Below are 26,633 nucleotides of genomic sequence, written 5' to 3'. Positions count from 1 at the left end.
CTCATTTTTAATAGTGCAAAAAAATAAGTCAGTAGTATACTATTTGAAGATATTCCTAATTCTAAAAATATTTCCATTTGCAACCAAAAACGCAGTAGCTGGTTTTTGCAAAAAGTCAGGTAAAATATTTGAGGGCAAATAAATTAATATAATGTTTTTGTGGAACTGAATTATAAAACTAGTAGTCCTTTATACAACCTTAACAAAAATCTTTAAAAATATCTTTTGCCTTTATAGAAGAGCATATTGGCAGTGTGTATAAAGCAAATACACTAAGTGCATTTGGAGCTCAAGCAGTACAAAAGTCAATATGCGCTAGTAATTCTCGATGCTGACTGGTTGGATACTGCACTTTACACCTGGGACACTCAAGAAAACTTTCATCAAGAAGGCTTGAGTTGAAACAGGAAGGACTTCTGTCATACATGGTCAGCTTCTCTTCAAACGCAGCTTGCAAATCTTCTTGGCATTCCATACATCCAGGTTCCTGGAGTTTCTGGAAAAGGAGAAGCTTTAGTGCAAGATCGGGGCATGCATGCGCTGATCAAATACTGTAGGGAAAACCACGGAGGTTTGATGGCACACAAGCCTTGTGTGCGTTATAGCACTAAGGGCAGAATTCTAAAGACGGCTAAATGCAGTTACACTACTCGTGTCAGTGACAGATACCATTCTAACACCACGTTTAAATTAGATTGCAGGTAGCTTTTCTGTAGACTGTTTAAGATGGATTTCACACAAGGTCTGACTGGGAATCCTTCCCCAGCCATCTTCCTAGCCACTCACTACCTTTCCCTAACAGAATGATGCCTCGGTCCCCTTTACATAGGATGCTGCCTACCTTCCCAAAAACTCTTGCCGTGATTTTCTCTTCTCCTCCCGATCCCATGTGTGAAATTTCTGTGCATGAAGGCTGTCCCTAACTGTGAAAGGCACCCAGTTGTCCATTTTACAGCTACTCCTCCAGCTTAGCACAGAGAAACTCAAAGCTGTAACTTCCCTGCTCTACTCCCAGCAGAGAGATTTTTCCAAGGGCCTCCCCTGGCAGCAGCAGCAACTGCAGTCCTAGCAAGTGAGGCTCCTGCAGGGCAACACATGAGTGAAGAACATCACTATCTCAGGATTCATTCCATTCCCTTCCTCATTTGAGAATATACTTTCAAGTTGCATACGACTAAGAGGGGGAGCAGTCTGGCAGAGTCACAGAAGAATTCCTCTCATCTGCAACTCGTTAGGAGCTTTTGCATTTATCTTCTCTGTAAAAATCACAGCAGCCCCAGACCTGATCTAATGAAGGACACAGGTATCTGATCTCCATTCTGAACCTCATTTAAGTACAGAACTGCAGTTTTGACAGTCCTATTCAGCTATCACCTAATCTTACAAGATGCCTTATAGGAGAGTTCCAGAAGCACCAACAGTCAAAATGCGTTTCTGCTCAAGACCGGGGCAATCCTGGATACACTTGAAATAAGATCCCCAAGTGAAAACATGTACATCTATGCAAAATTCCTGACTAAATTCCCCTGTAAGTTATTCAGGACATACCAGAGGTTCCAGACGGGTTATTTGCTCCCTGGCCTTGCGCAGTTCCTTAAGGACTTTGTTTAACTGATGCTGCAAGTTCTGGCGATCAAGCTTTTCATTCTCAAAGTCTGCGGTGCATATCTGGATCTGGCAACCCCCCAGAGTGAAAATTAAAGAATTAAAAGTCTTTATATATTTAAAGTAAGTTTTACCCTGCAATCATATCCTAAACTGAGATATTTTTTTTTTAAATTAAAAAAAAAAATCAGTTGTTGCTTTCACTACAGTGAAATTCATACACACCCAGTTATGAAAACCTTCTTCCTTAGTAGAAGTGGAGTTTGAAGTTATTTAGTTGTTTTGGTTGGAGGGTATTTCAACCTGTCTTGCAATCTTAAACTGAACATTTTATAGAAACCATTTAGTGCAAGCTCTATTTGAAATTCCAGTTTCTACTCCAGGAACTTTCTTGTAGCAAGATAATTAGGACAGGAACTATGCTTAACACCCCAGCTTAGCAAGTAACTATTTTTTTTCCTAATAACATCAGTTAGATCTGTAAGAATATCCTTGGAAAAAATAAAGATGGAAAAGATGGCAATGCAGTTATTTGCATAAGTTTATCAAGAGTATATTACAAAACTTCAATGAGCCCATTTGTTTTAGGGTGTTTCCCATACCTAATCTGAGATTGTACAGTTGAACAAGTGATTGTGGAGAAAATAGCATCAGGTTTAATCACACCCTCTTATCTGTAAAGGTTACAGACTTTCCTCTTGACAGACACATCAGAATTTTTAGAAGCATCAAGAGATTATTCACAGTTGTATAGTCATATCCAATATTACTTTATTTAATATACTACTCATTCTTAAATTTGAAGTTAGTCTAGAAAACCTTTATGTATAATACAGTTTAAGTATCAGCATCTTAGCATATAATTGGGTACCTGTTGTTCCAACAAAGCTATCCTAGTGCGTTCCTCCTGCTGTTTGGGCAATGACTTACGAAGAAGTTGCACCTACAAGGCAGAAAAGTATTTGTAACAAACAACTTCCATACACAACACTTAATAAGATTAACAAATAATGAATCTAAAAACAGATGGAAGTACATGTTTATATTCCAACACCAACAGAAAATGCATGCCTGTTATGCAAGAGCCAAAGCCAACTCACATTTCTCTACTTCCCTGGGGAAAACCCCAGGGAAACATTATTATTGCATTGAGCAGGAGGAATGCAGGATGATGTTAAAGTTAAAAAAAAAAAAAAAACGAACTTTTGTAGGCGATTGCCAGGATGCAAACAAAAATATACCTGTGAAACCTACATTTGCAATAACATATCATGATGTTAAAAAAAACAAGTAATGGAACTTTTTTTTAAATAGAACAAGTTTAAGACTCAAAGTACTACATTATAATGGATGAAGTAAATGCATACTTCAAAATACCCCCCATTATCAGCATCTGCCAACTTTTATAGGGAATGCTGTTGTTCAGCTGCAGAATAAAAAAAAAAATCAACACCTTTTAATCATTATTAACCAGTGAGAACCAGCCTGGGTTTAGAGAGTGAAATTGTTGTTCTAGTTTTAGCCTACTTTGGTGCCTAGTAAATTTTACTCTCATATTTCAAATTTCCGTCCTACATTGCATTGATATTGACCCCAAACTTCTCCAAGTAGCAAGTCTATCTTATTTGGATGCTCCAAGGACAGTCCTTCAAGCAGGACTTTCCAGTTTCTCTTCAGCAGATATGCGGTCATGATTTCACATCCAGAAGAAGAAACAACGGATTTTGCTGCTGTTAGCGTCACCATGCTGACAGGAATATTCCAAGACACCACTGTAACTCTCCATGTAGGGGAAGTGGCAAAGTCCTCATGAGTGTTCCAAACAAAAGGAGGTCAGCACTGAATATTTTTAAATACAAACATACAGCACTTACATGTCTTCCCCCATCTCTGATCAGCCAGAGTGGTTAAAGTAATTGGGCTCAAAAACAGAAGGAAGGAAGAATTAAGAACTTCACGCATGAACAGAATTATTTCGCTGAAGTCATCAAGGTACTCTCTGGGAAACAGGCAAGCCCTGCAAACAATTAGAATCTGATGCGAAAGCAACACAACAGATCTGGCAACAGCATAAACCACAGATACTGAACAGTCTGCCTGTTAGGGCAGGGCACTGCTTAGGCTTTATAAGGAATTACAGAACTCTTCTCAGTGGTTTCTACCATAGCCATCTTCAAGACGGTGATAACTTAAGGTCTGTCCCTTCCCTTGCTTATCTGGTGTTGCTTTCTAGTCCTCAAGTGTGCCTGCATAGTTGTTATCCATGGCACCATATAGAGAACCAAATGCGGGAACTCATCTGCATGGAACAACAAGCAAACAAGACGACCCCAGCTGCCTGGCCACAGTGGTTGGCTGGAGGCACTATCCAGGGACGCAGCTGCTTATCCAGTAAGTACGAAACTACAAACCTAGGTGTGTATTTGTAGTACCCAGGTGACAGCAAGTGTCAGTGATACTCCATAGCCAGGACCGCATGATAAAATAGCCTGTACAGACTTGAATTTTTACCTTTCCTGTTCGCATTGACTTCAGGATGAACTAGATTAGAATCAATTAAATATTCTCTCATTTCTCCCTCTTGTGTCCCCCAAGACCAGGGAAATAAGTGAAGAAATAAGTTCCTTGTTTAAACAAGGAAATTTCACAAAAGTTTGCATTTTGATTCAAACCAGTGTATTAAAGAAAGAATTCAGTTTTAGCCATGAGGACATGAGTCTAGATATACATGAAGTACTGATACCAGAGCAAGTGAGTGATGGTCTATTCTGATTAAGTATGACTTTTCAGCTCTCTAATGAACTTAACCCTCAAAGTGCATCCACTTACCTGACATAAAAGATCTTCAGACTTCTTCTTTTCTTCTCTAAGCTGTCCCTTAATAGTTTCATTTTCTTGTTTTAGTCTCTGCACTTTCTCTCCTTTCATTTTATTTTCATTTTCTAGAGTCTTCATTTCAGCAGCCTGTTGTGACTGCAATAAGGCATTTAAACTTGTTCTTTCTCCTTGTGTTTCTTCATACTTCTTTTTTAATTCGTTAAGTTCAGATCTCAGCTGGGTTACAGTGCGTCTTTCGGTCTCAAGATCACTCTTAGCAGTTAGTAACAGCTGGTCATAGTATTTTTGCTTTTCCTCTTGTAGATGACCTTAATGAGTCAGAAATAATTGGGGGGGGAAGAGAGATCACTTAATCAGAACACCAAGTCCTTGACAGCATTTGAAGGCATATTGATGGAAATGGACATCCTAGGCTATTACACAGCTCAGATTGGCACCAAACTTCAGTTAAAACAGCTTTCAGTACTTCTAATGCAGTAAAGTCTCCTTCCCAATACAGGTACTGGAAAACTGCAACTCAGCTTGCTACTTCCTGCACAAACCCCAATGGCAATACTCCATCCTTTGCCCTGACTACACAAGCTCCATGACCCACACGTAGTTCTTACAGGGCCTCTTGCATTATACTGACGCATGGGAACCAAGGCCCAAAGGCACTCGATTCTCACTTCCAGATTGAGGCTCTTTAGCCAAGGTTCTGGCATTACTCCCTCCCCAGAGGTACCCTGGGGATCTAATGAGCTCTGCTTCACCATTGTTGACCAAAGCCAGACCATACATTGTCTTTTGGAGACTATCTTCTTCAAATTGTTCTTTTACTTCTAAATTGCAAATAGAAGGGACTAGGATAGGTTTTTTTGATTAAAAAAATGCCTCTTTCTTGGCTAGCAACTGTTAGTTTAAAAAATTTCCACTTGTTGACCCAAGAAAAGTAAACAGGGAAAAAAAGAGGCAGTCTGTAGAAATTCAGTAGCAATATGAAATATACCTAGAAGCAGAACAAGAAATGTAGAATTTCACAGGCTTTGCTGATTTTTGGCACTGTAAATTTCCTGACTTCAATACTTTTCCTATAAAAGGCTTCTCCCCATTCTGCAAAGTGCAATTTACTAGGGAGAGTTTCTTGCTTGACTGTTCTCCTTCCCCTTGACTATGAACTGCCTTACCTTCTAGTTAGCAATACTGCTTTATAGGGTGGCAAGATCCTCAGAGATACACCAAGTTTTTCCTTGGAAAAAGCTGTCCTATCTACTTTGAACTTGTATAGCTATGTTCTTAGAAACATGGATTTCTGCTACTGTCTAGCTGCTTGAAGAGAGGAACTTTCTTATACCCTTATTTCTAGTCTCCTGGCTGCCCTGATGACAAAGATTTGACTGTAGTACCTCAGTTACATTTCCTGGTGAGCTACTTCAGCCTGCTTCCCTCTAAAATCCTGTTCATAGATTTCTAAACAGTACCAAAACAAGATTATGATGGTTATTTTACTGTTTTCCATAAAGGTTCAAGCAGTAAAACAGAAACCAAGCACTACACAAGAATGTGAAGTGGCAAGTATCTGTGGGCATACTCTTGCTCCAGATGATGCTAGTTCTATTTAGTGAATATACCTTGCAGGTCAGTTGCAGCATATATGAAATTAATAACTTGATAATAAGAAAAGTAAGCCAACCCCTGCTGTTTCTTCTGTTCAACATGATTTTAATTTTACTCCACATGCTGGTCAAGCACAACTCAAGCCAATCTGAATGCGCGGTACTGAGAGGGTGCTCCTTATTGAGGAACTGCATAGCCCAGAAGTGAGCTAGAGGGGGCCCGAACCATGTTGCGAAACACTGATTTGGATAGGTGCCAAAACCTATCACAGGTTTTCATGCCCTGTAACAATTGTTCAGGTGAGTAAAGAACATGACAGTCTTGAGTCATTTTTATAATATTTATTTTGAAAAAAAGTAAATTTAAAAAACCTGATCCACACCTAGCTAATAAATCCTTAATGCTTCCATTTATGTAGGTTGAAAGTGTACTTTGAAGGATGGGAGACATACATATATTTGTCTCAACACTTTACACAAACACAGAGGTTGCTAATAGAGTGTCAAGGCTGTAAAAAACCATCTTTGAAGTAGATAAGAGTACAAAATACTGTTGATCAAGTTACATAGCTACGTAACAGGAAGGAAAGAAATTTTACTTAACCAAGTTTTACCATTAAGAAAACAAAATGTTGAGAAGAAAGTCTTGATTTTGTTTAATTCTCCTATAATTTGTTTTCAGAAACTTACTCTACAGATAATTATGGTTTGGGTGGGGAAAAAATAAAGTCGATACCTTCTGAATTTAATTCTTTAGATTCTTGTCGGCTAACTATTTCTGACTTCTGTTCAAGTTCAAAGATTCTTCCAAGCAGTCCCCTGACATACGCTTCACGTTGCTGATCATACAGTAGCCACTGTTGGTTCTTCTCAAGAGCCTTCATGAAAAGGAACAGAAGAACAACAAAAAAGCCTCTGTTAATTTATCAGATTTTAAAAGTATTAGCCTTATTTCTTAAAAATGTTAAAAGTTATATTATACAGTGTAAAGATAAGCCAGTTAATTCTGCTGCAAGTTGTAGTAATCTCTGTACAATAAATAAAACCCATCTTCATTTGGAAGGATAAATCAGGTTGCAGAGCACAAGTTAAAATCGCAGCAATATTAAATACTGATTGGCTTACTTGCTGGAACAGGAGAATGACTTAAAAACAAAGGGTTTCATGAGTCATGCCCAGATCATGAAGAATTAACCTTTCAATCTCAAATATAAAATAAAACATAACTGATCTTGAAAATGGAATAAACAAAGACTGTATCATTGCAGCTTTAAGTTTGTAAGAACAAGGACATGAATTTTATATCTGATTGGATCATAGAATTATTCAGGTTGGAAGGAGTCTCAGGATGTTCACTCTCATGCCAACCCAGGCAGGGTCAGCTCTGAGGTCAGACCAGGTTCCTTGGGGCTGCTCTTTTGTCAGCAGTCACTTTGTTCTGATGTTCCAAGCAAGGTTTTTCAAAGATAATGAAAATACTGTCTTTTTCTTCTTTGCAAGTCTTTTTTTTTTTTAATTTTCATAAATGTCTTGTCACAAAATAATTATAGAAGGAAATGTACCCTGTGAGGTCTCATACTACCCAAAAATGTATATAGTGATAATTTACATTCTTACACATCTTGGTACAGATGATTTGTACTTGCAGTGTTGTACAGGAAACTTACATCTTTCAGTTGTTTTTCAACTTCATGAAGATGAGTTGGTGATCCAGTGCTGTTTGTTACAGCTTCCTGCAGGCAAAGAACAACCTGTTACTGTTCTTTAAAACAGATGGCTGAAACAGTAAAGCTAGTCCTGTATAACTATTAATCTCACATAAATAGCATATTTAATAAATGGAAAACAGATGCATACATGTGCCTTTTGTTTTTAAAGATCTTTATAGTCTTTTTTTTTAAAAAAAAAGGATCTAAGTTATATAGAAAACCATTTCATAGATTTAAAATAAAATCTGCAAGATACAGGACAAAGATTTACATTTAATTTATTCCATAACTCCGCAACTCATAGTTACATTAAAACATTTCCTAAGACAACTATCATGTCTCTTCTGCTGAACTGCTATCTTGGAAGACCTGAAGGGTGCAGGAGAGCTTCTGAAAAATGGAGATATTTAGGGTATTATTTAAATACACAAAAAAGGTAAGTGTTTGTTCTATAGGTCTGGCTTATTGTCAAACTGGTATGAGGGTAAGAAAACAGGAGTTGTTGGGGAAAGCGAGAGACCTGACAACTTCATCAGGATAACAGGAGGATTATAAACAGCTGGGAAACCACGCAAGCCTGTCTGGAACCATAAGGACACAGCGACTGATTTTCTGAGACCTGATCCACAGTAGAGTCCTCAAAGTGAGTCAGAGAGTTCTTTAAACCCTTCTAAAACTAGAAAGCAGTTAAATAGTTACACGTCTTCCATATTCTGACATGTTTATTCACTGCATGACAGAAAGCTTTTTTGAAATTGTGTAGATAAGAGTCAGAGAGAACTTTAAGGAGATAAAAATGAGGATTGCTACCCAAATACAAACTATGTTTTTTCCGGAGTTTTCCTGTGATTTTTGGAACATGATTTAGAACAAGCTTTATAACTGAAAAAAATACAAGAGAACTTTGAATGTGATTATTAAACTTTAGCACTTCTTAATAAAAATAGGATTTAAAGACACTACAGTTGCTCACATTCCTATTTCTATGAACATTAGAACTTTGCCTCAGCAAAAACTCTCTCAAAGTTGTCATACACCTGTTATTTCCATTTCTGAGTATACCTGCTGCTCATATGCCACCTAGCAGTTTCAAGCAGCATTGCTAGACTTGTTTTCAAGTTTTCCAAGACATCCGGTCAAAACATCAGTCACATTTTATTGTCCTCTGTTGATAAATCAGTAAAAAATGTGAAAGAAAATTCTGGTTTTAAACTAAAAGACATTTTGGCAATTCATTGACAAAACTATCACGGAAATCTGTTGAATTAACATACATTTTAAATTCTCTAACAACGTTCAAAGTCTCTCTAAATTGAAAATAAGCATGTTGCATTTAAAGAGGTATTTCCCAAGATACTGCATGATTAAAGTGATATATATGTATTATCACTGAAAATGAATAGGTTAAGATATTTTGCTATGTATTTGTCTGAATTTCTAGAAATAAGCCTGCTTCCGTGTAGCGCATGGGGAACCAGCACCATCTGCAGGTCAAATGCCAGAAAAGACTTTACAGACACTACCGTTGGGCACCAACTTCCCCGCGCCCCTTCCTGAGACAGTACTGCATTTTCCATGGAACATTAGAACAGGCAAGGGTGGAAAAACAACTGTAGAAAACTAACCGCACTTGTAAAAGCTGCCAAATACCTGGCACCACACCTATTAACCACTGTAAATGAGAGAAGCAACTCATTATTCCTGTCCTGTCTTCTGTCACATTGACGTATTTACCACAGGTGATTCCACGTAAAGTACAGGCAACTGGTTTTAACAACCAAGGAGCAAATGACTCATAAGAGCAGGGAGGAGAAAGGTATTCTCATGACTGAAGCTTAATTAAGTGAGAAGCTTAGTTTGTCTTTGTTAATGCCCCATGTCTCTGTTAGTGCTGTCTTCTCAGTGTGTTTAATCACTGAGCATACAAGCCCAAGAAGGGCATAATAAACGCTTAAGCGACAGCGGGTCATTACAGGTGGTACCACTGGCCACACCACCTGCATGTGAGCTTGAAAAAGGGACCTTGTGGTCCAGCACTAGAGAATCCCCTCCCCAGCTGCGTTGCCTGAAGTTGCGCTCCCTGACTGTTCCTCAGTTACCATTCAGGCCGGGTACCGTCTCTCTTCGTACAGGAATAGTTCCGCATGCAGCGCAATTTGTAAGATGATTAAAAATCCATCCTATTTTATAGCAGAAATCAGTACTTAGTGGGCACAAATTCCAAGTCTAACCTAAACAGGTTAGACTTGGAATTTGCAATTATAATATTTCTTCAGTGCTCACCTGGGATGCCCGAGAAGTACCCACTTGGTTTTCAAGCTCAGAACATTTTGCAGTAACAGTGGATAAATTACATTTTAACCGGTTCATTTCTTCTGAGAGAGAACAAAGTAACTGTTCTCTCCTTTCTCCTTCCTTTGTTTTTTCCTCTAGTTGTTTTTGTAATAAGATGACTTCGCTATTCTTGTTTTTGGACCTAAGCTTGTCTTTCAGATTTTGGATTTCTTTGTCCTTCTCTCCAAGAAGATGGTTGTGTTTTTCTTTTTCTTTTTCAAGGGAAAGTATTTTCTGAATGAAACAGAATAAAAGAAGTAACACAAATTAATAAGTGTCAGTCTATGCAACAAATGCAGTAGCAAGTTTACCACAGTTTGAGAAGATACTCCCTTTGAAACGTTCTTAGCTTTTAATTAGCTGAGAATATTACTTTTTACTCAAAATGGACAATACTACAGTGATAATCACAATACTGTGAACATCTGAAATATTTCAAGTGATCATAAAAACAATCTGAAGTAGAGAAAACAAGGAAAGAATGCAAAGAACCAGCTTTCACAGACTTGGTAGGTACTCAGTTTTGTATGTAAATACAGATCACTACAGTTTATGAACCTTAAAATGCAAGCAGTACAAGAACTCTAAAACATTTGCTGTTTCTTAGTGTTCTAAAGTTTCTAAAATACTAAGTGTTCTAAAACACTTTATTTCTTAGTGTTCATTAGCATATTTAGTAGCTTTTAAGAAGCAGCAGAGCCTTCATGAAAACTAAATGACAATAAGTGACATTACAAAAGTTATAATAAAGCATTCAGGAGAATGATCCTGTTTTACAAACTATCTGGCCTTTTAGTTTCAAAATGTGCTTTAGTAGATATTTCCAACAGGCACTCTCTTCTCAGTAAGGCTCCAGCACAGGTAGTTGTTACATAGCATTAGTACTGCTAGTTCTGTGTTGGAGATACCTTGGGGCTCTATGCAAACTTCTGTTACAATAGCATTTCATTTTCTGTGAGAAAGGCTGATGTTGAAATGCTACATGTTGCCATCAAGTCATTAGAAGATGACAAAGAAATTGAAAGAAACTGAATTTGAGCACGCCTCATTTGGGGAGTGGTTGGAAAAACCACACGGTATTCACTAGAATTAAAATACTGACACCAAAGAGTACCTAGTGTATCTAAATATGCCTGTGATTTCCCACCTGTAAACCAGGAACTCAATATTAAGTAACCAACACTGAGCAAGCAGCAAACTCCACCAGACACAACAAATATATGGAGGAATTTAGCTACAGCAATACATAAGCCAGTGCTTGGGTGAGCATTTCTCAACTGGCATTGTAGCACAGACATGTGAAAAGACTTATTGTCACAAAAAGTAGCCTAGAAATATTAAGTGTGCCTAGTCTCCACTAGTTTTATCCTTTGAAAGAGCAGATTTGAAGTTTCCCAGTCCTTCTGGGAAGCATGACAGTATGTGACCTGGCGACATACTAAGTTTTGAACTTCTTTCTATGCAACCACAGCTTTACTTTGAATGGACTATAAGGTGCAGAAATGTCAGTGTCTGAGCTTCTGCTCTTTAGCTGTAATGGAAGAACACTGTGGTGAGCTGATTAGTTTTCTTTACCTACAGCACAGCAGGAGCTTGAGACTATAGTTAAGCAAATACTCAGCAACTTTTAGCATGTTCTTAAGCACCCGTTGTAAACACTATGTTCTCTGCAGGAAGTGCTCAAAGTAATTCTGTGGGACCAACTGTTCTGAACAGTCAGATATGTGAGGACAGGCCTTAATGGACTAACTGGCCCCTCTGCCCTCAAGCGTTTGTATTTAACAGCTTCGTCAGATGATTGTGATTTTATTAGTTCGGTCATCACTGAAAAATATTTGAGAACGACAATGTCAAACTAAACCAGTAGTGACATCAAAGTAAACTAAGTTCTAAGAGGAAAGACTGGTATCCCGCTTATGAAGATAACATACGCTCAGACTGTATGTTAGCTGGGCCCAATTCGGACACCACAGACATCCTCCTCACCTCCCGGAGCCTGCTCCTTTCCGGATCGAGCAGTTGGTTTTCTCCTCCATCGACCTCCTCCGTTGACTTTCCCGGGGCAGCGTTCTCCTGCTTACACTTCTCGGGAGAACTCTCAGGTCTAGACCTGCCCGACTTTAAGCCCCACCTGCCGATAATTATATCTTTGGCGGTCTTGGAATTCATCTTTAAGCACCTATAAAAAAGCGGCGCTCCGGAACGACGATCCCTTCTACCGGCAGGACATGGCTTCCGACACCGTTCTGGTCGAGCAGGGCCGCGGGCAGCAAACGGACCCGTGAGCACCCGGGACACGGCGAGGTGGCGGGCCTGTGGCGGGCCTGTGCCCGGTAGCGGCTACGGCGGCCGGCCCCGGCCCAGCCCCGCTTCCGGGAGTTTGAATCTCGCGGCCCCGGCATCGTCACTTCCGCCTGAGCCGCCTCACGGTCCAAGCGAGGGCTATGGCGTCTCCTCTGGGTCAGAAAAGGCGGGGGGCGGGGTTAAAGGACGCTCCCGCGAGGACACTGGCCAGAGGGGGCTGGGCGAGCAGGCGTGGGCGGGGTTCTGCCGTGTTCTCCGCGGAATGCCTGAGAGGAGGCTCCCCATTGGCTGGTGTGGGCGGCGGCGTGACCTGGCTGGCCAATGCCATGGGGCCTTTCCTCTCGGCACCTCGGTTTTCTGGCCCGGGGCACGTGCTCGCGGCTGGCAGCTGTGAGGCGCGGGCGGCCCGGCCCGGGTGGGGCGGGTTTCCCCTTGGCGAGGCCGGCGTTCGTTCTCCCTGTGAGGGGCTGCCGTTCTGTCCCGAGGGGCGGTGTAGGAGGAGGGGCGGTGTAGGAGGAGGGGCGGTGGCAGGCGAGCGCCCCTGGCATCGCTTCCTGGCGGTGGCTCTCCGCCCCCCGCGGGAGGCTGTAGGTCGCTCGTTGTTGGGGCAGAGCGGGCAGTGGCTACCAGCTGCCTGGGGCCGCCAGCCTGGCCTGGGGCTCTGGGGTGCGCCGGTTGGGGGACCCGTCCGGGATTGCGATGGGCGACAGTGGAACAGCCCGCCGTGATGCTCCAGCTGCGTATTGTGGGTCTTCTCAGCCCTGTCTTACATGTCTTTATCCTCGTTCCTTCCTGAACGTGTTGGCTTTAGATTGCCTTTTCTTCCCCAGAATTCCTCTTCCTCAGCTCCCCAAAATCTAACCGCTTTAGAAAGGAAGCAAGGTCCATCTTGGCTTCAGAAGTAATAAGCCAGGACAGTTCTTGTGTGACCACATGGAAACCAGGCTGAACTTTGACCACATGTGGCTCATTTTGCTCCCCTTTCATCTCTACTTAAAAACATACATAGTTTGCCAGGGTACAGTGCGCATCTGGTCCGCAGCTGAGGAAACCTGCTGCAAAATTGAACACGGGGTAGCTTAGAGCAAAGAGGTCTTTTTACTTATCATGTTGGTTTTACCTAGTTTTGTTTTAGTGGAGTCTACTGCGTGTATTTGTGTTAAAATATTTATAGGCCTCCAAAGAATACAGCGGGGGGGGGTGTGGTGTGGGGTGTGTCTTCTCCCATTTTTTGCACGTATTTCCTTAATTATTCTTTATTTTTACTTATGTATGTATATTTTAATAATTTCTCAAGAGATTTACTAAATTCAGCGTGTTAAATGCGGAACCTGTAGCATTTATTGTGTAAAAGGTAGTTGTTCCAGCGCACAACCAAAGGGGGAGCACTTAAACTATTTTTGAAGACTGCACGTATTTTGTGATTGTACACTGACACGGAGGCAAGCGAAAAACACTTACAAACAATGAAGTTCTAAAAATTAAGAGGAAAAAAATACAAGCTATCGTGGAATGTATTATCTTGGTATACCAAGAGGCAGATGTGATGTATCTTGAGTGCTACAGTTGCGCTTAATGTTGCTTATGCTTATTCTTGCCTTGGTTACTTACAAGAGACTTATGCAGCTTAAGAATAAAAACAAGAAAAAAAATCTGCACTCTTTTTTACACTGTGCCCTTTCTGTTACTGGATTTCACTAGCGAGAGCTCTTTTCGTGCAGCAGCACAGAACTTGGTGTCAATTTACAGGTACTTCTTTTTTTTTTTTTTTTACAGCCTTCAGTAGCTAGTCCGTCATAGATCCACCCATAGACCTTCTTTACTGTAAACCAGCTATTCCCTGCCTCCTCTTCCTGCTAGCATTTCAGTCCAGAAGTTAAGGAGTTTGAAACTTAAAGACTTCCTTGAATTTCTTTGGTAACAATCGACGTTTAGTAGAGACTGGAAACAATGCTTCGGGTGATTGTGGAGTCTGCTACCAACATCCCTAAAACCAAGTTTGGGAAACCAGATCCTATTGTTTCTGTTATTTTTAAAGGTAAGGAAAACTGTCATAAACGGGTTCAGGGATGAGGTTTTCTGAAGGATGGTGCCCTACGTAAGTATTTGAAAATCTGTGAAGACATGTTTTCCTGAAGTTACATTTGATGTAACTTTAGGAAGACTTTTTAATTAGAGAGGCACAAGTTACCTGAATGAAGTCTGAACTGGGTGGAGTGCATTGGTCTTCTCCAGCCAGCAATGCTTCTGTTTCAGGATCCATGTTTTACAAGTTTTTGCAAAGGCTTAGCCCTTTGCTTTAAAAACTCATATCTAACTGCATAGATAAATCCACTTTTAATTCTGGTTACCTTGTTTTCCATCTGAAAAAATCATTCATCTGTCTTGATTACTTTGTACAGCCACTGCTCACCGTTACACCAATTTTTATTGTGACTGGTTTATTGTTGTTATTACCAGCATGTTGAAAAACAGTTGTACCATTACTGAAAGTGTTTGGTTGTGTTGTTTTTTTCTTCTTACAAACTCAATTGCACTTTAAAATTTTGCCTGTTGAAATTATTTAATTTAAAATAAAGTTTTACGAAGGAAACCACATTTTAATTGCTTGTCAGATACGTATGAGAGAAGGAGTAAACAGTGTGATAAAATTACCATTTATATGTAAAGCTGATTATATTTTGCAGTATATTTTATTTGCCATAATTTCCTCACTTGGCTAGACTAAAGGAACTTAATTTCAAGTATTGATTTATCTTTAAGGTGCAGAAACCTCCAAGCAATTTTGGATCATGTAATACATTCAACCAGACTGTGACAAAGAGTCATCTTAGTGCCTGGTGGCCTGATTTCCTAACTGTGCATTGAAATGGAAATGGGTTTTCCTAAAGTATGAAAAATCATTGCAGGGTTTTGTCACCTTCAGAAACCAAATCTGAAATCATGACATTTTGCTGGAGGCTGGAAAAGGATAAGGCAGTGCACATCCAGTATCTTAAGTTCCAAAATAAGAAGTTTCCATATACTTTATTTCAGCATCAGAAAGATGTGATATCACTCCATTTCCTTTCTTTTCCTCTTCTTTTTCGAGTTTGTTTTTTCACCCCGCTGTGTGTTAGGGCAAGTGGCTGAGCCTGTCTCAGTAGCTTTTGGAACTTCCTAGTTCTTAAAATACAATTTTGTTTGCCCTACAAAAAGTGCTGTTACTGGTGTACTGTAATTTCTCTGGTTTGTTCTGTTTGTTTCTGCTGCTTTTTTAAGCATTCATATTCTCTTTTCAGGTCCTTGTCTTTCTCTTTGCTTTACTGTCACAGTTTTGCCTTTCTGTGTTACCTCTGGTCCTGCAGTTTCACACTCCAGAGTTGCTTTATGCCTTTGCTTCTTTATGCCTTAAGTGTCTGTTTAATTCCTCCTTGTAATCTTTTGTTCCTACTGTGTGCTCTAATGCAATTCAGGTTTTCCTAGTAAATGTAAGTTACAGATTATTTTTTTTTCTGCATTGCTGGATTTGTTTCTCAGCCCTTCAGTTATCCAAACATAGGGATTGGGCAACAGCCATTAAAGGAATGAGTTTATATTTACCCTTTATGTGCTATAACTGGGATTTTTAATGTTCACAAACATGATTAACCATTGTCTTAAATACAGCTTTGTAAGTGGGACAGTTTTTTAGTAGGATATTTAATTTCTCATTATACCTGTCACTTATTTTTATGTGGATTTACTACATACCAACAGTCTTGATTTTTTGCTTTCTGTCCACAGTCATTCAAAGGGCCATAAAATGTCAGGCTTTTGCCACCTATTGAGCAGCTCTGATTTAATTTGTAAGTGGTGTAGCTGGCTGCCAGGTGCAAGGGCATAGGGATCATATCTGAAATGTGTTGAACTTCTGGCTGTTTATGTTTATAGTTGTTTTTTTTTATATACAGCCTGTTCCCTCTGACCCTGTTGGTGTGTAGAGATGGGAAACCAGTCATATTTTTGGGAAGGTGTATGTCAAAGGGCAGCAGTCTTTAACAGTTGTCCATACACACTGTATCTCCTGGAGGACATAAAAAAGCACAATTGGGAGTTCGTTTTCCAGACTGGGAAAAACTCAGGCATTTGCAGGACTTTGGCCATAGCCCTGCACTACATTTTCATGTTCTTGTTTGACTCTGGACTATTCTTGGAGAAGTCTTAGAGAACAGCACTTATTTGACAGAAAATTGCCATGGAAGTTAACACTTCATTGAGCAGTGTTTTGTCTATTAGCTTTTTCAAACTTTAATTTACATAGCCTTTGCTGGCGTCGGGTTTAGTAATTTTAAAACTTCAGTGAAAATGTGCAGTATCTCTCAGGATTAGACCTTTATGGCTATGCTGTGAAGAAAAAGGCCATGATCCTACAACTATTAGTATGTGACTCTGCAAACACTTTGTATGTTAACACACATGTTAGTATAGTTTCATCTATGTATAGAATAGAGTTCATCAAATTTGTGTACCTACGCTAATTATAGGCTATACAGCCAGTGCACTTAATACAGTGACATGTATTAGGTACGTATTAAGAGGAAATAGGCAGGTGTTTCTGTTGTGATATCTCATTTACAATAGAGGAGGTTTGTGCAGGCATTTGACTTTTTTTACACATTTATATTCAGTCGAGTGGGATGGTACTTAACTTTTATTTACTTTAAGAACAGCTCACTGTTCAAAGAGAACTACACCCTGAGTAAACGAGTATTGCTGTCTGGAACTGGGTGCTGTTACTGCAGAATTCCAAGTTCAGCATCACTCTACATGAGACAAATTATTAGTCAAATTAATTGCAATTGTTGCAAATTGCAATTTGGCACTAAGTGGTAATGATTAAACCAGCACAATTCTTTTGGTTTGTCAGATATACCGTACTGGAGAAAAATGTGTCAGATTCTTGGTTTTAGGTGTAAAAATTTTACACAGTTGCTTATATGTGCAGTCAATACTGGGACATTCAGTGCTTTGATCTTTGATCTTCCTTTTCACTGCCTCATTCAGCTTTATGCATCAAAAACTGATGTGAAACAGCATTCGGTTTGATTGGGCCAGCTTAAATTTCTTTTTCCATTTGTGCTTAATCTAAGCGCTTTCCAGCAGGCCTGCAGCTATGTTAGTTTATGTTTCAGTGTGTGGAAAAAAAAGAGTATTAGAGTACAATTATGCACTAAACTGGTATTTTCTGTTTTGCGGAGAGATAAATTACCCTAACTTTAATTTCCTGGGTTTTGGAGGTCTGCCTGTTTGATCCTGCAGTGGCTGCCACCGTGCAATCTTAATTCTTCATTCACAAAAGTTTTACGAAATGTGATTCTCCCTTGAATCTTAGACTTAAGACTGTTCTAAAAGATTATGTTTGCTTCTGCTATTCCCCACCTGCTGAAATTGATAAAATTCTAGTTATAATAAAAGGAAAAAATTAAGATTCAAGCATGGGTTGTTTTGCAGTACTGTAATTATCTTTCTAATGATGGAACAGTTATTTAAACAGCTCATCTTGAATGAATTCTTTTGAACACTGTCATCTCTTGGACAATCACTAAGTTCTTATTACATTCATTTCCAATTCAGAATATTGAACATGTGGTTATTGTATAATGCCTCTATCAAGATAAAGCAAATAATGATTTCTCCTACAGTACCAAGGTCATTGTAATTAGTTTTTAAAGGAAACAAGCCTATAGAGTGTCCTACCTGTATCCGTTATCACTTCTTACTCTTATTTCTTCATAGGGCCAAATTAAAAATGGTGACTGTCCCTGTCTTACAGTTTACCCTGATGTGGTTTAGTCTTGGCTACTGTAGCTGGATTAATTACCATGGAACAACTGGGCAGTCCATCTTACTCTGCTTGGCAAAGATTTTTTTCAGTGGGAAGAAGAAAGCTCTTTGTCAACAGCTTTTAAAACAAAAAACCTCCAGTGCATTAAAAAATGATAAAAAATGTAATAAAAAGAAAGTCAGTAAAGTGAAGTGAAGAAAATACATGCTCGAGAAATGTGACTGCTATACTCAGCCTGACTAAAATTGCAACTAAAACCAAAACCCAATGTAAGCTTTGTTTCCCAGTGTTTTTCGTCCAACACAAATGCTTAACGCAAAAAAGTATGTTTCTTGGTATAATCTCAAATATACATGTTGTTAGTGGAATCATAAATCTTACTCTTGATTTTATGAAAATGGATAGTCCAGAATGGAAAATTTTACTCATTGTCAAGAATTGTCTTGACTGTTGCTCAATCCAGCAGGGTTTCCTTACTTTACAGAGTTCCATTTGAGCTTAGCCAGGGATCACAGGACTTTTATGGTCTGTGATTCATTATCTCCTTTACAAACAGCTGCAACTGTTCCTTTTTTTCACCAGCACTGAGAACATCTTTTCCCTGACTCCCAGCTCCTGTTTGTAGGGGGTCTTGGAGTACCAGTGCCAAACCCCAGATATTCTGGGATATTCAGTTTTGAAAATGCTTTGTCTTCTATTAGATAATAGGAAGTTAAATTTCTCTTACTAGCATGTTAATTAGTTCTTTGTTCTGCAAAATGCAAGTCCACAGCATGGTATGTTATGAATGCTCTTTCCTTTGCGGTATGATGTGAGTCAATATCCTGTACAAATTGTAGACAATTCCTGTTACATAAATGTGAGTCAGTTCTTGCAATTTGCAGTATGGGCTGACTTTTTTTCTTTCAGTACATCCCACTCTCATCCAATAAAAAGAGCCACCACAGCCTACTGCTGAAATAGTGGGTATATGGACTTGCTCATGTGGCATATCTTTACCCTCGCTTCCCAGGCCTTTGCGATGTTCTCCTGGAAAAGTACAGCCATAACTTGCAAAGAGTAAAAATGCTATTACCTTTACTGTAGTCCTTAAATACAAGGAGCATGTCTGAAACTCAGCCTTCTTGTGGTGGCTGAGCATTTTATGGATCAGCAGATAGGTTACTGACTGTACTTAAGAATACTAATTTGTTATCACTAATATATGCAATTTCTGTTTAGAAAGCTGCGTGTTTGCCAGTGTACTTTTGTGCTTCTGAGTGTCATCTCAAGACTTGTTTTCCGTTAGAGCTATATACATGCAGTACAACTGAAAAGTAAAAATAAAGCTGTGGCATGTTACTTGCTTTGAACCTGTTTAAGAACAGAATTTTGTTTCCCTTTTTAATAGGTGAGGGGGGTCTGCAAAGGGCCTCTGCAACACTTGAGTTCTATTATTCCTCTCACAAGAAGGAATTTGAATTGAAATGCCACACTATATATAATTTACACCACACTCCATGCTCCCATGATTTCGTAGGTTGATCAAATGCAAATTTTACTATGAAGTATGGAAAATTTATAATTTTTAGGCTCAGTAAGTGTCAGTGAAGTGACCTGCATAACCTCTGCAAACCATTTTTTCAGGAAGGACTGCATTTCCTCTTATGTGCATGTGTATTTCTGCTAATATTTGCTCATTTAAAGCAGAAAGTGCTAACACTGTAAGCATACCTTCTTAAGATTTTTTTTTTCCAAGTGATTTTATTTCAGAGCTAAGCACTTAGAAGTATTTTGTAACTCGGATATGGTAAACGTGTAACACATTTTCTTTGCTACTAAAGTTCATCACTTTGAGGTTACTATTTGGCTTGATGTCTTGAAGTCTTTTAGTCTGTCTTTTTTTATCATTACTGAAATTGCAGTCAAGGGTCATAAAAGGTTGAGAAACCTAAACATTACTTTTGCTTTTTGGGAATACATCTAGCTATGTCTAAACAAAACAGAATAAAAAGCCTCAACTACTGAAATTGCCCAGGGGACTTCTTGATTATAAAACATGCAGCTACTGGAAAAGGCAAAAAGAATCGGAACATTTGGTTTAAAGCTCAAACTTTCCTTTGAAAAGTGAAAGGAAAAATCGTGATATTTGTGTAGTGCTTTAGCAAAATCAAATCATCACACTTTGTTTGTATTTGCAGATGAAAAAAAGAAAACAAAGAAAATTGACAGTGAACTTAATCCTGTTTGGAATGAGGTAATTTTTTTTAATCAATTCTTGCTTTTCTTTTAAGACAAAATGCTTGTAAAATTGGTAAGTTGATTTCTAGAGTTGTGAATATTGGTTAGAAGCAGGAACTAGTGATCTATGTTCTTTCAAGGGGTTAGTAAATGCAGGTGAATAGATTAGTCTTGCACCATGTACTACAATTCATTAAGTAGTGTCTTTATGTAAAAGTAGATGGATATCTGGTGAGTTTGTGGCCTGGTTTTGTTCCCTCTTTGGACTATATGATATTCAGCCATTGCTTAGCCACATGTATGGGAACATATTTGGATCCTTTATCATATACCAGGAAAAAACCCTGCAGAATTAGAATGAATCATGTAGTGAAGTTCCTCACGGATTATTTGTAGGACTGGTCCTATTTTGCAACTTCAGTAATGCTTTTCTGAGGCAAATATTTTCTTAGTAGTGTTTTTTCACAACCAGAAATGAAAGTTAAAGATTATTCCTATATTTTGTAATTAGGAATATAAAGAAAAGGAACCTAAAAATATTTGTCTAAATTCCACAGCAACTGACTTGAACCAGTATTGCGGGGGAATAGTATCAGATCTTATGAATGGTAAGAAAATACTTATGTTAGTGTGAGGAAGTGGAACGCAAAAGAGGTTATGGCTCAGAATTGAACAATTTAGTTCTTTTTCTGTTATTGTCACAGTAACTAGCAAATCAAGAACATGCTGTGAGCATGTTCCCAGATTTTTAACATTGCTTTTGCAAATGTAAGCTGGTCTGGTCTGTTTCTCACTAAATGCAAAATCTATTTCTGATACTTTGTTGTATACAGTACCCTGCTGTTAATTCATTTACACGTAAGTTGCAATTATAATTTGGTTTTGCTCCATTTTTTTGTTCAGATTCTTGAATTTGACTTGAAAGGAATTGCTCTGGATAATTCATCTTCCCTGACAATTATTGTGAAGGATTTCGAAACGATTGGACAAAACAAGTATGTTGGTATTTTGGTGTGTTTTTTTTCCCAGTATTAAACACAACCTTCAACACAGAAGTCCAGGGAAAAAAATGGAACTGATAGTTGCTGGAGAGAAATGATGGATGCAATTAGATGGTTTCTGATATAATACCTACTTGTAGCGTATAAGCCAGTGGGCTTTCCATCCCTCACCAGTTAATATGAAGAAAAGCATTGGCTTTCTTTTCATACTTAATTTTAGACATACTGAAACTAAATTCAAGGAACGTTTTAGGCATTTAAGGCAGAATTTGGGTAAAATTTAGATCCCTTCACCTGTTACTGTCATTTGAAAGCCACGGCTGCCATATTTCAGTTGGTCCTTAACTTGTAATAAAGGTCCTTGTGTAACTAGATTTATGCCACTACAGCTACCTGGTGCAGGTTGACAACCTTCCTGGCCCAATGAATCATGAGTTCTCTGCACAGTCATTAAAAAGCTTGAACTTGAAAGCAAAAGTAACTTAGCCAAGATGAGCTTGTAGAACTCTCTTTTTGATGTCAGATGTGAGAGTAAAATCTGTGAGTAGGGAAATTAATCTGACTCCAATTGTTGGCCGAGTGTTATAAGCCTCAGGCTTGTTGCATATATGGAAGATTGGCAATGCTGTTGCTACGTCCTCTTCTTGTTATGTTTTAAAAACATGTTTAAAAATAGATTGAGGATTTTTTCATTGGTCGGTGGTTTGGGGTTTTTTGGGGTTTTTTTCTGTTGTTTTTTTTAAAGGAAAATGTGTAGTTTGATATTAAGAAAGCCTTCTGTGAAAAGTAAAGTGAATAACCTCAGCAGAGGAAGAAAATGGATACCTAGCTTCCCGTTCCTTAGAGGAGGGCTCTAGACTGTTATAAAAATGGGGTGGGAGGCTGCTGACACTTGCCTTTTCTGCCATTCATTTCTTGGATAGGAAAGGCAGAGACTCCTACTATCAGTAACTGATTTAGACTATAGGTCTTCAGCAGGTAGAAATACCTGTTTTCATGATGCCCCTAACATGCAGGAATTTAAGACTTTTTCCCTCCTGTGCCATTTTTATTTTGGTTAGTGCTGTTAGTGCGTGTCGATAGGCTTGAATCCTACTCTAAAAGCCTAAACTCTACCAATGCAGTATGTACAGCCCCTATATACCTAAAATTGGGTTCTGCATTTTTCAGACATCTAAAAATCAAATATCATGGGATCTAAGTCTGCAGATCTTTTTGTGTATGGTCCTTTGTTTCATTTGTGAGAGGCTAAAGGAAAGTTTCATTTGTGCAGTTGTTGTTGAGTCCTCAGTGCTCAGACAAAAACTTCTTCAAGCAGTATTAAGATGCTTAGTTTCAGTTTTGACAAAATCAGGTTTTATTAGTAATTTTAGGGAACTGAAGATAAACAGTAGCTATATCTACATGTGCTTGGAAGGCTATCACACAAAACACAAATAGATTTCCTTCAACTCAAAAATGATAAATATGTCTAGTTTTCCTACACATGAAGTAATTATAGCAGAAAATATGCACAGAGTGTAAGATTTTCTGGAAATGATTTTTATTTTTTTAGTTTAATCTTGTGGCCAAAGACATGGAGAAAGGAGCCACCTTGAATTGAGTCTTCTAGGTTTATATGAAAGGAGATGACATTATAAAAAGTTTTAGAGCACTGAAATGCTGTCAATGTCTATGGTGGCATTTAAATATTTTTGGTAGGTTTATACTCTTACAAAATAGAAACATGTGATAAGTGAGCATGTAAGTAGTTAAGGTGTCTTGTTTTATGAACTTTTAAGAGTAATCTTTGTATTTTTCAAACTTCTTTTTTTAAAAGTAAGACTAGATTTGTTCTTGTGAATTGATCTGATAGGACCTTTTGACTACAGCCATTGCAAAAGTTGTTTCTGTGAAAAATTAAAATGGTGTGTATGGGAACACTGGAATATATGAAATTCAGTAAAGCTGGAGGGTACTTTTTGTCATTTTGACCTGAGCTTTGAGGTTCCTGCTGAATTTGTGATGCAACAAATACATAAGGCAGACTCTAACAAGTTTTGTGTGGTTCTGAACCACATAAATCTGGATAGAGATTTAGAAAAAAAAACCCCAAACATGTATCTGGAGATTTGTAGGATTTAAACTGTAATTTAATATCAGAATTAGAGGTGTACAGGATACTTTAAGTAGTGCATGCTGATCATTTCAGTGAAGAAGACTTAAATTAACAGTTGAAATTGTTAACAGCCTCTTGTGTTCTGTGTGCCATTTGTTTTATGACTCGTTGCACAAATAAACCTGGTCTCTAAAATCAATTGCAGGAAAAGGGTAAGGTCTTGGATGGGGGCAAGCTAATCAGAAAGCTTTTCTTTTAGATAATCCACAGCAGGGATAGAGTGTCTAATTTTGTGTTGAAACATGCTTGTACTAGAAGCTCCGGCAAAGTCTAGGAGTTCTTTCTTGATATGCATAACAAGATAAAGCTTCATCAATGTGTTTGATCTTTAGCTAACCCATAGAGGTTAAGATCTGCCTATCTCTGCTTGAATCATAGGATTTTTGTCTAAAAAAGGTAAATATATACATTTGGACAAGTGTCACTCACAAAGATTTTTTTTGAATCTGTGCAGGGAAAAAAGAACAGGTTAACAAAAGTGAAATGCCAGTTCCCTACTTCTTTGTATAAAGTCCTAGATTTTAAACAAGGATCTACTTCTCTGCTTGCTGTGCTCTCATGCTCTCTCTTTTCTGTCAATGCCAAGTAGTGTTGGCTATTGCTGTTTTGAAAGGGAGTATGATATCTTGTCATCATCTTCCCTTTTTTTTGTGTGTGTGTGGCAAACTTGGATATATTACGACACTGAGCTAGGCATACATTCATGTTTATTGACGCTAGTCCATTTCCATTGTTAGCTTTTCTTTACTACTTTGTGCCTCTTCCCAATATATGAATTCAGGTTTTTACAATACTCCCAACAGCTCTGTTGTAAAATCACTGCGTCAAGCCAATGCCCCCAGATCTCTCATTCTTGAAATTCCTGTAGGTCAGTGAAGCAGGAATACATTGCATGCCTCTGACTTCAGGGAAATCCCAGAAATCACAGAACTTGATATGGGAAAGCTTGGCAGTAATCAGAATTTTGTAATGGATTTCATAACATATTGGAAAATAAAGGGAAGTGCTTATCTGAAGCCCCTAAAATGTTTCACTCTCTACATAAGTTCAAAGTTAAGCAGGCATGTGTTTGTTTTTTTCAACCTGTATTTGTAAGTGTCATCTGGACTCATATTTGTAGCACTTAACCCCCAGCTAATGCAAAGGCCTGTTTAATTTGCTTGGGTTTATGCACTGCAAGTTGTCCACCACTTACTTATTCTGTGTACAATTAGAAAAGTAAACCAGTAAAATTCTTTGGGAAAGTGACTTCCATGTATGGATCTGTGCAAAAATATATGAAGTCCATACGAAAGACAGAGCAACACCTTCAAAGTAATGCTCTGAAAATAAACCCTCAATACCTGCCACATATTTACCATGATGTGTTTGGAAGGGCTATTGGCTGGGAAACAGGATAAGGGGGTGAGAAGTGGGAAAAACACATACATAGCCTTCTTGACTGTAACAAGATAATAGAAAACGTCATCTTGGATTCCTTTTAAAGACACAAAGTACTGAAGCAGCAGAAGAGATTCGGTACTAATGAACATTCACATTTAGTCAAAAGAGCGTATGAAAGAGGGAATGTAGAACGAATTTCCCACATACTGCTTGCGTGTATGTGTAACCTGTATTTCTGTAGAGTTACTGATTCGATTTACTAATACTGAGTTTGAGAAAGATTTAGGATTACCATGTCATAGTTTTGCCATTCTTTCACAGTATCTTCTTTTCATAGTTAAGAAAACATCTATAGTTAGATGCATGTCTGCAGTGTTGCAGCATTCCAAAAAGACACTCCATGGAAGAGTGTGCAAATGACACTCCCTTGCTTTGTCTGCGTGCTGGTTCAGGATTGGAAAGATGGGGTACGATGCCTACCTAATGTCCTTTCTACTGAGAGTTATTATAATGACAGTTTCAAAAAAAAAAGGGGGGTGGGGGTGGGGGAGTGAGGGCTGGACAATATTGTATTAATTTTTACATGTAAATTTGATGTGGTTAACTGAACTGAAGTCTTTTTGAGGTAAAGGCCCATTATTTCAGAAACTCAGTGTTTGCCTTGTGCATTTGACAGTATTCATCAGTAGACCCATTAACCTGGGAGGTATATCTGGTGCTCGAACTTTCTGCCACCATTCTTTGCTGCAGTGCAGGCTAGAAGGAGAACAATGTGTTTCTCAACCCAACTCCCTCTTGCTGGCTTCTGCAAAGTTACTAGCTAATACACACTCTGCTATTCCATGCAGTGTTGCTCCTGATAAGTTCTGGGCACATATAGTCTGTTGCTGCACCTAGGAGGTGACTACAGAACCCGTAGTCCCCTCTAGAACAACGGAGCTGAAGTTTGCAATATCACCCCTGATTTGTTATAGCTCCTAGAAACTTGCATAGCTGTTCGTCCAGCCCGTTCTTATACTGACGCAGGAGGAGCAGCACAGTGGATGTTATTCTGGTTTTACACTGTGCCAAAACACTTTACTCATTGCTTTGGCATGTTTCTGTAAATCAAGCCTGAAAGAACATTTGAATACTTTTCCATTTCTTTTTTCCTGGAGATAGAATTTACTGCTTCATTTACAAGATCACTAAACTTTTGCAGATAGATTAAATAAGTGCTTTTCATGCTAAAAAGACACAGTCATTGGAAAAGATAAATAAAGCAAACCACACTGACATGTATGAAGACAGACCTTCATAGGAATAAACTAGAGAGGGCTCATATGATCCATGCTTAGTTAGATTTTCCAGCATAAAGATGTTTGAAAAGAGAACACATATGTTTTCTATTATGTCTGTTAGTAGAAAGATTTCAAACTCTCAGTACACAAATCTTTATGCACTTAAAAAAACAAAAAAAAAGCCCCGAGTAACTTCAATTGTCCCAGTGAAGTTAAAGAAAAATCTTAACAGGAAGTTACGGTCGTGTCTGAATGAAGTAATTTTCATTCTGTTTGAAAGAGAGTTGGGATTATGTGTTTCCCCATGTTCTTTGCATAGTTAGTAACCTAGCGACACAGAGGAAAAACAGATTAGGCATACACACCCTTTTCTCAAGCAGAAAAATGCAGCCACAAATGA

At 38.6% G+C, this 26,633-nt stretch overlaps 2 protein-coding genes across 5 annotated transcripts in view; one reads left to right on the top strand and one right to left on the bottom strand.

Moving 5' to 3' along the window:
* Nucleotides 1-289: 289 nt before the first annotated feature.
* CEP55 (centrosomal protein 55) lies at nt 290-12,483 on the bottom strand. 3 transcript variants are annotated; one of them, XM_086467062.1, is made up of 8 exons: nt 12,426-12,483; nt 12,068-12,327; nt 7,706-7,771; nt 6,775-6,916; nt 4,435-4,751; nt 2,477-2,548; nt 1,549-1,674; nt 290-496 (listed from the first exon to the last, which is right to left on the bottom strand). In XM_086467062.1, the coding sequence occupies exons 1-8, from the start codon at nt 12,481-12,483 to the stop codon at nt 290-292; spliced, it is 1,248 nt and encodes a 415-aa protein (XP_086323188.1). The 3 variants fall into 3 exon arrangements, with proteins under 3 accessions (XP_086323188.1, XP_009960420.1, XP_086323187.1); XM_009962118.1 differs by lacking the exon at nt 12,426-12,483 and adding an exon at nt 10,031-10,315 and having other exon boundaries at nt 12,068-12,250; XM_086467061.1 differs by lacking the exon at nt 12,426-12,483 and adding an exon at nt 10,031-10,315 and having other exon boundaries at nt 1,549-1,668; nt 12,068-12,250.
* Nucleotides 12,484-14,335: 1,852 nt separating this feature from the next.
* Nucleotides 14,336-26,633, top strand: part of MYOF (myoferlin) — a 71,176-nt gene continuing 58,878 nt past the window's right edge. For both annotated transcript variants that reach the window (XM_086466708.1, XM_086466707.1), the window contains exons 1-3: nt 14,336-14,423; nt 20,372-20,427; nt 21,315-21,406. In XM_086466708.1, the coding sequence (XP_086322834.1) occupies nt 14,336-14,423; nt 20,372-20,427; nt 21,315-21,406 (236 nt within the window). The remainder of the gene's footprint in view (nt 14,424-20,371; nt 20,428-21,314; nt 21,407-26,633) is intronic.

The sequence above is a fragment of the Leptosomus discolor genome, chromosome 6 (assembly GCF_034619465.1).
Source record: "Leptosomus discolor isolate bLepDis1 chromosome 6, bLepDis1.hap2, whole genome shotgun sequence".
NCBI classification, from domain to species: Eukaryota; Metazoa; Chordata; class Aves; order Leptosomiformes; family Leptosomidae; genus Leptosomus; species Leptosomus discolor.
The sequence above is the reverse complement of the archived record's forward strand: the minus strand, read 5'-3'. Positions and strand labels throughout refer to the sequence as shown.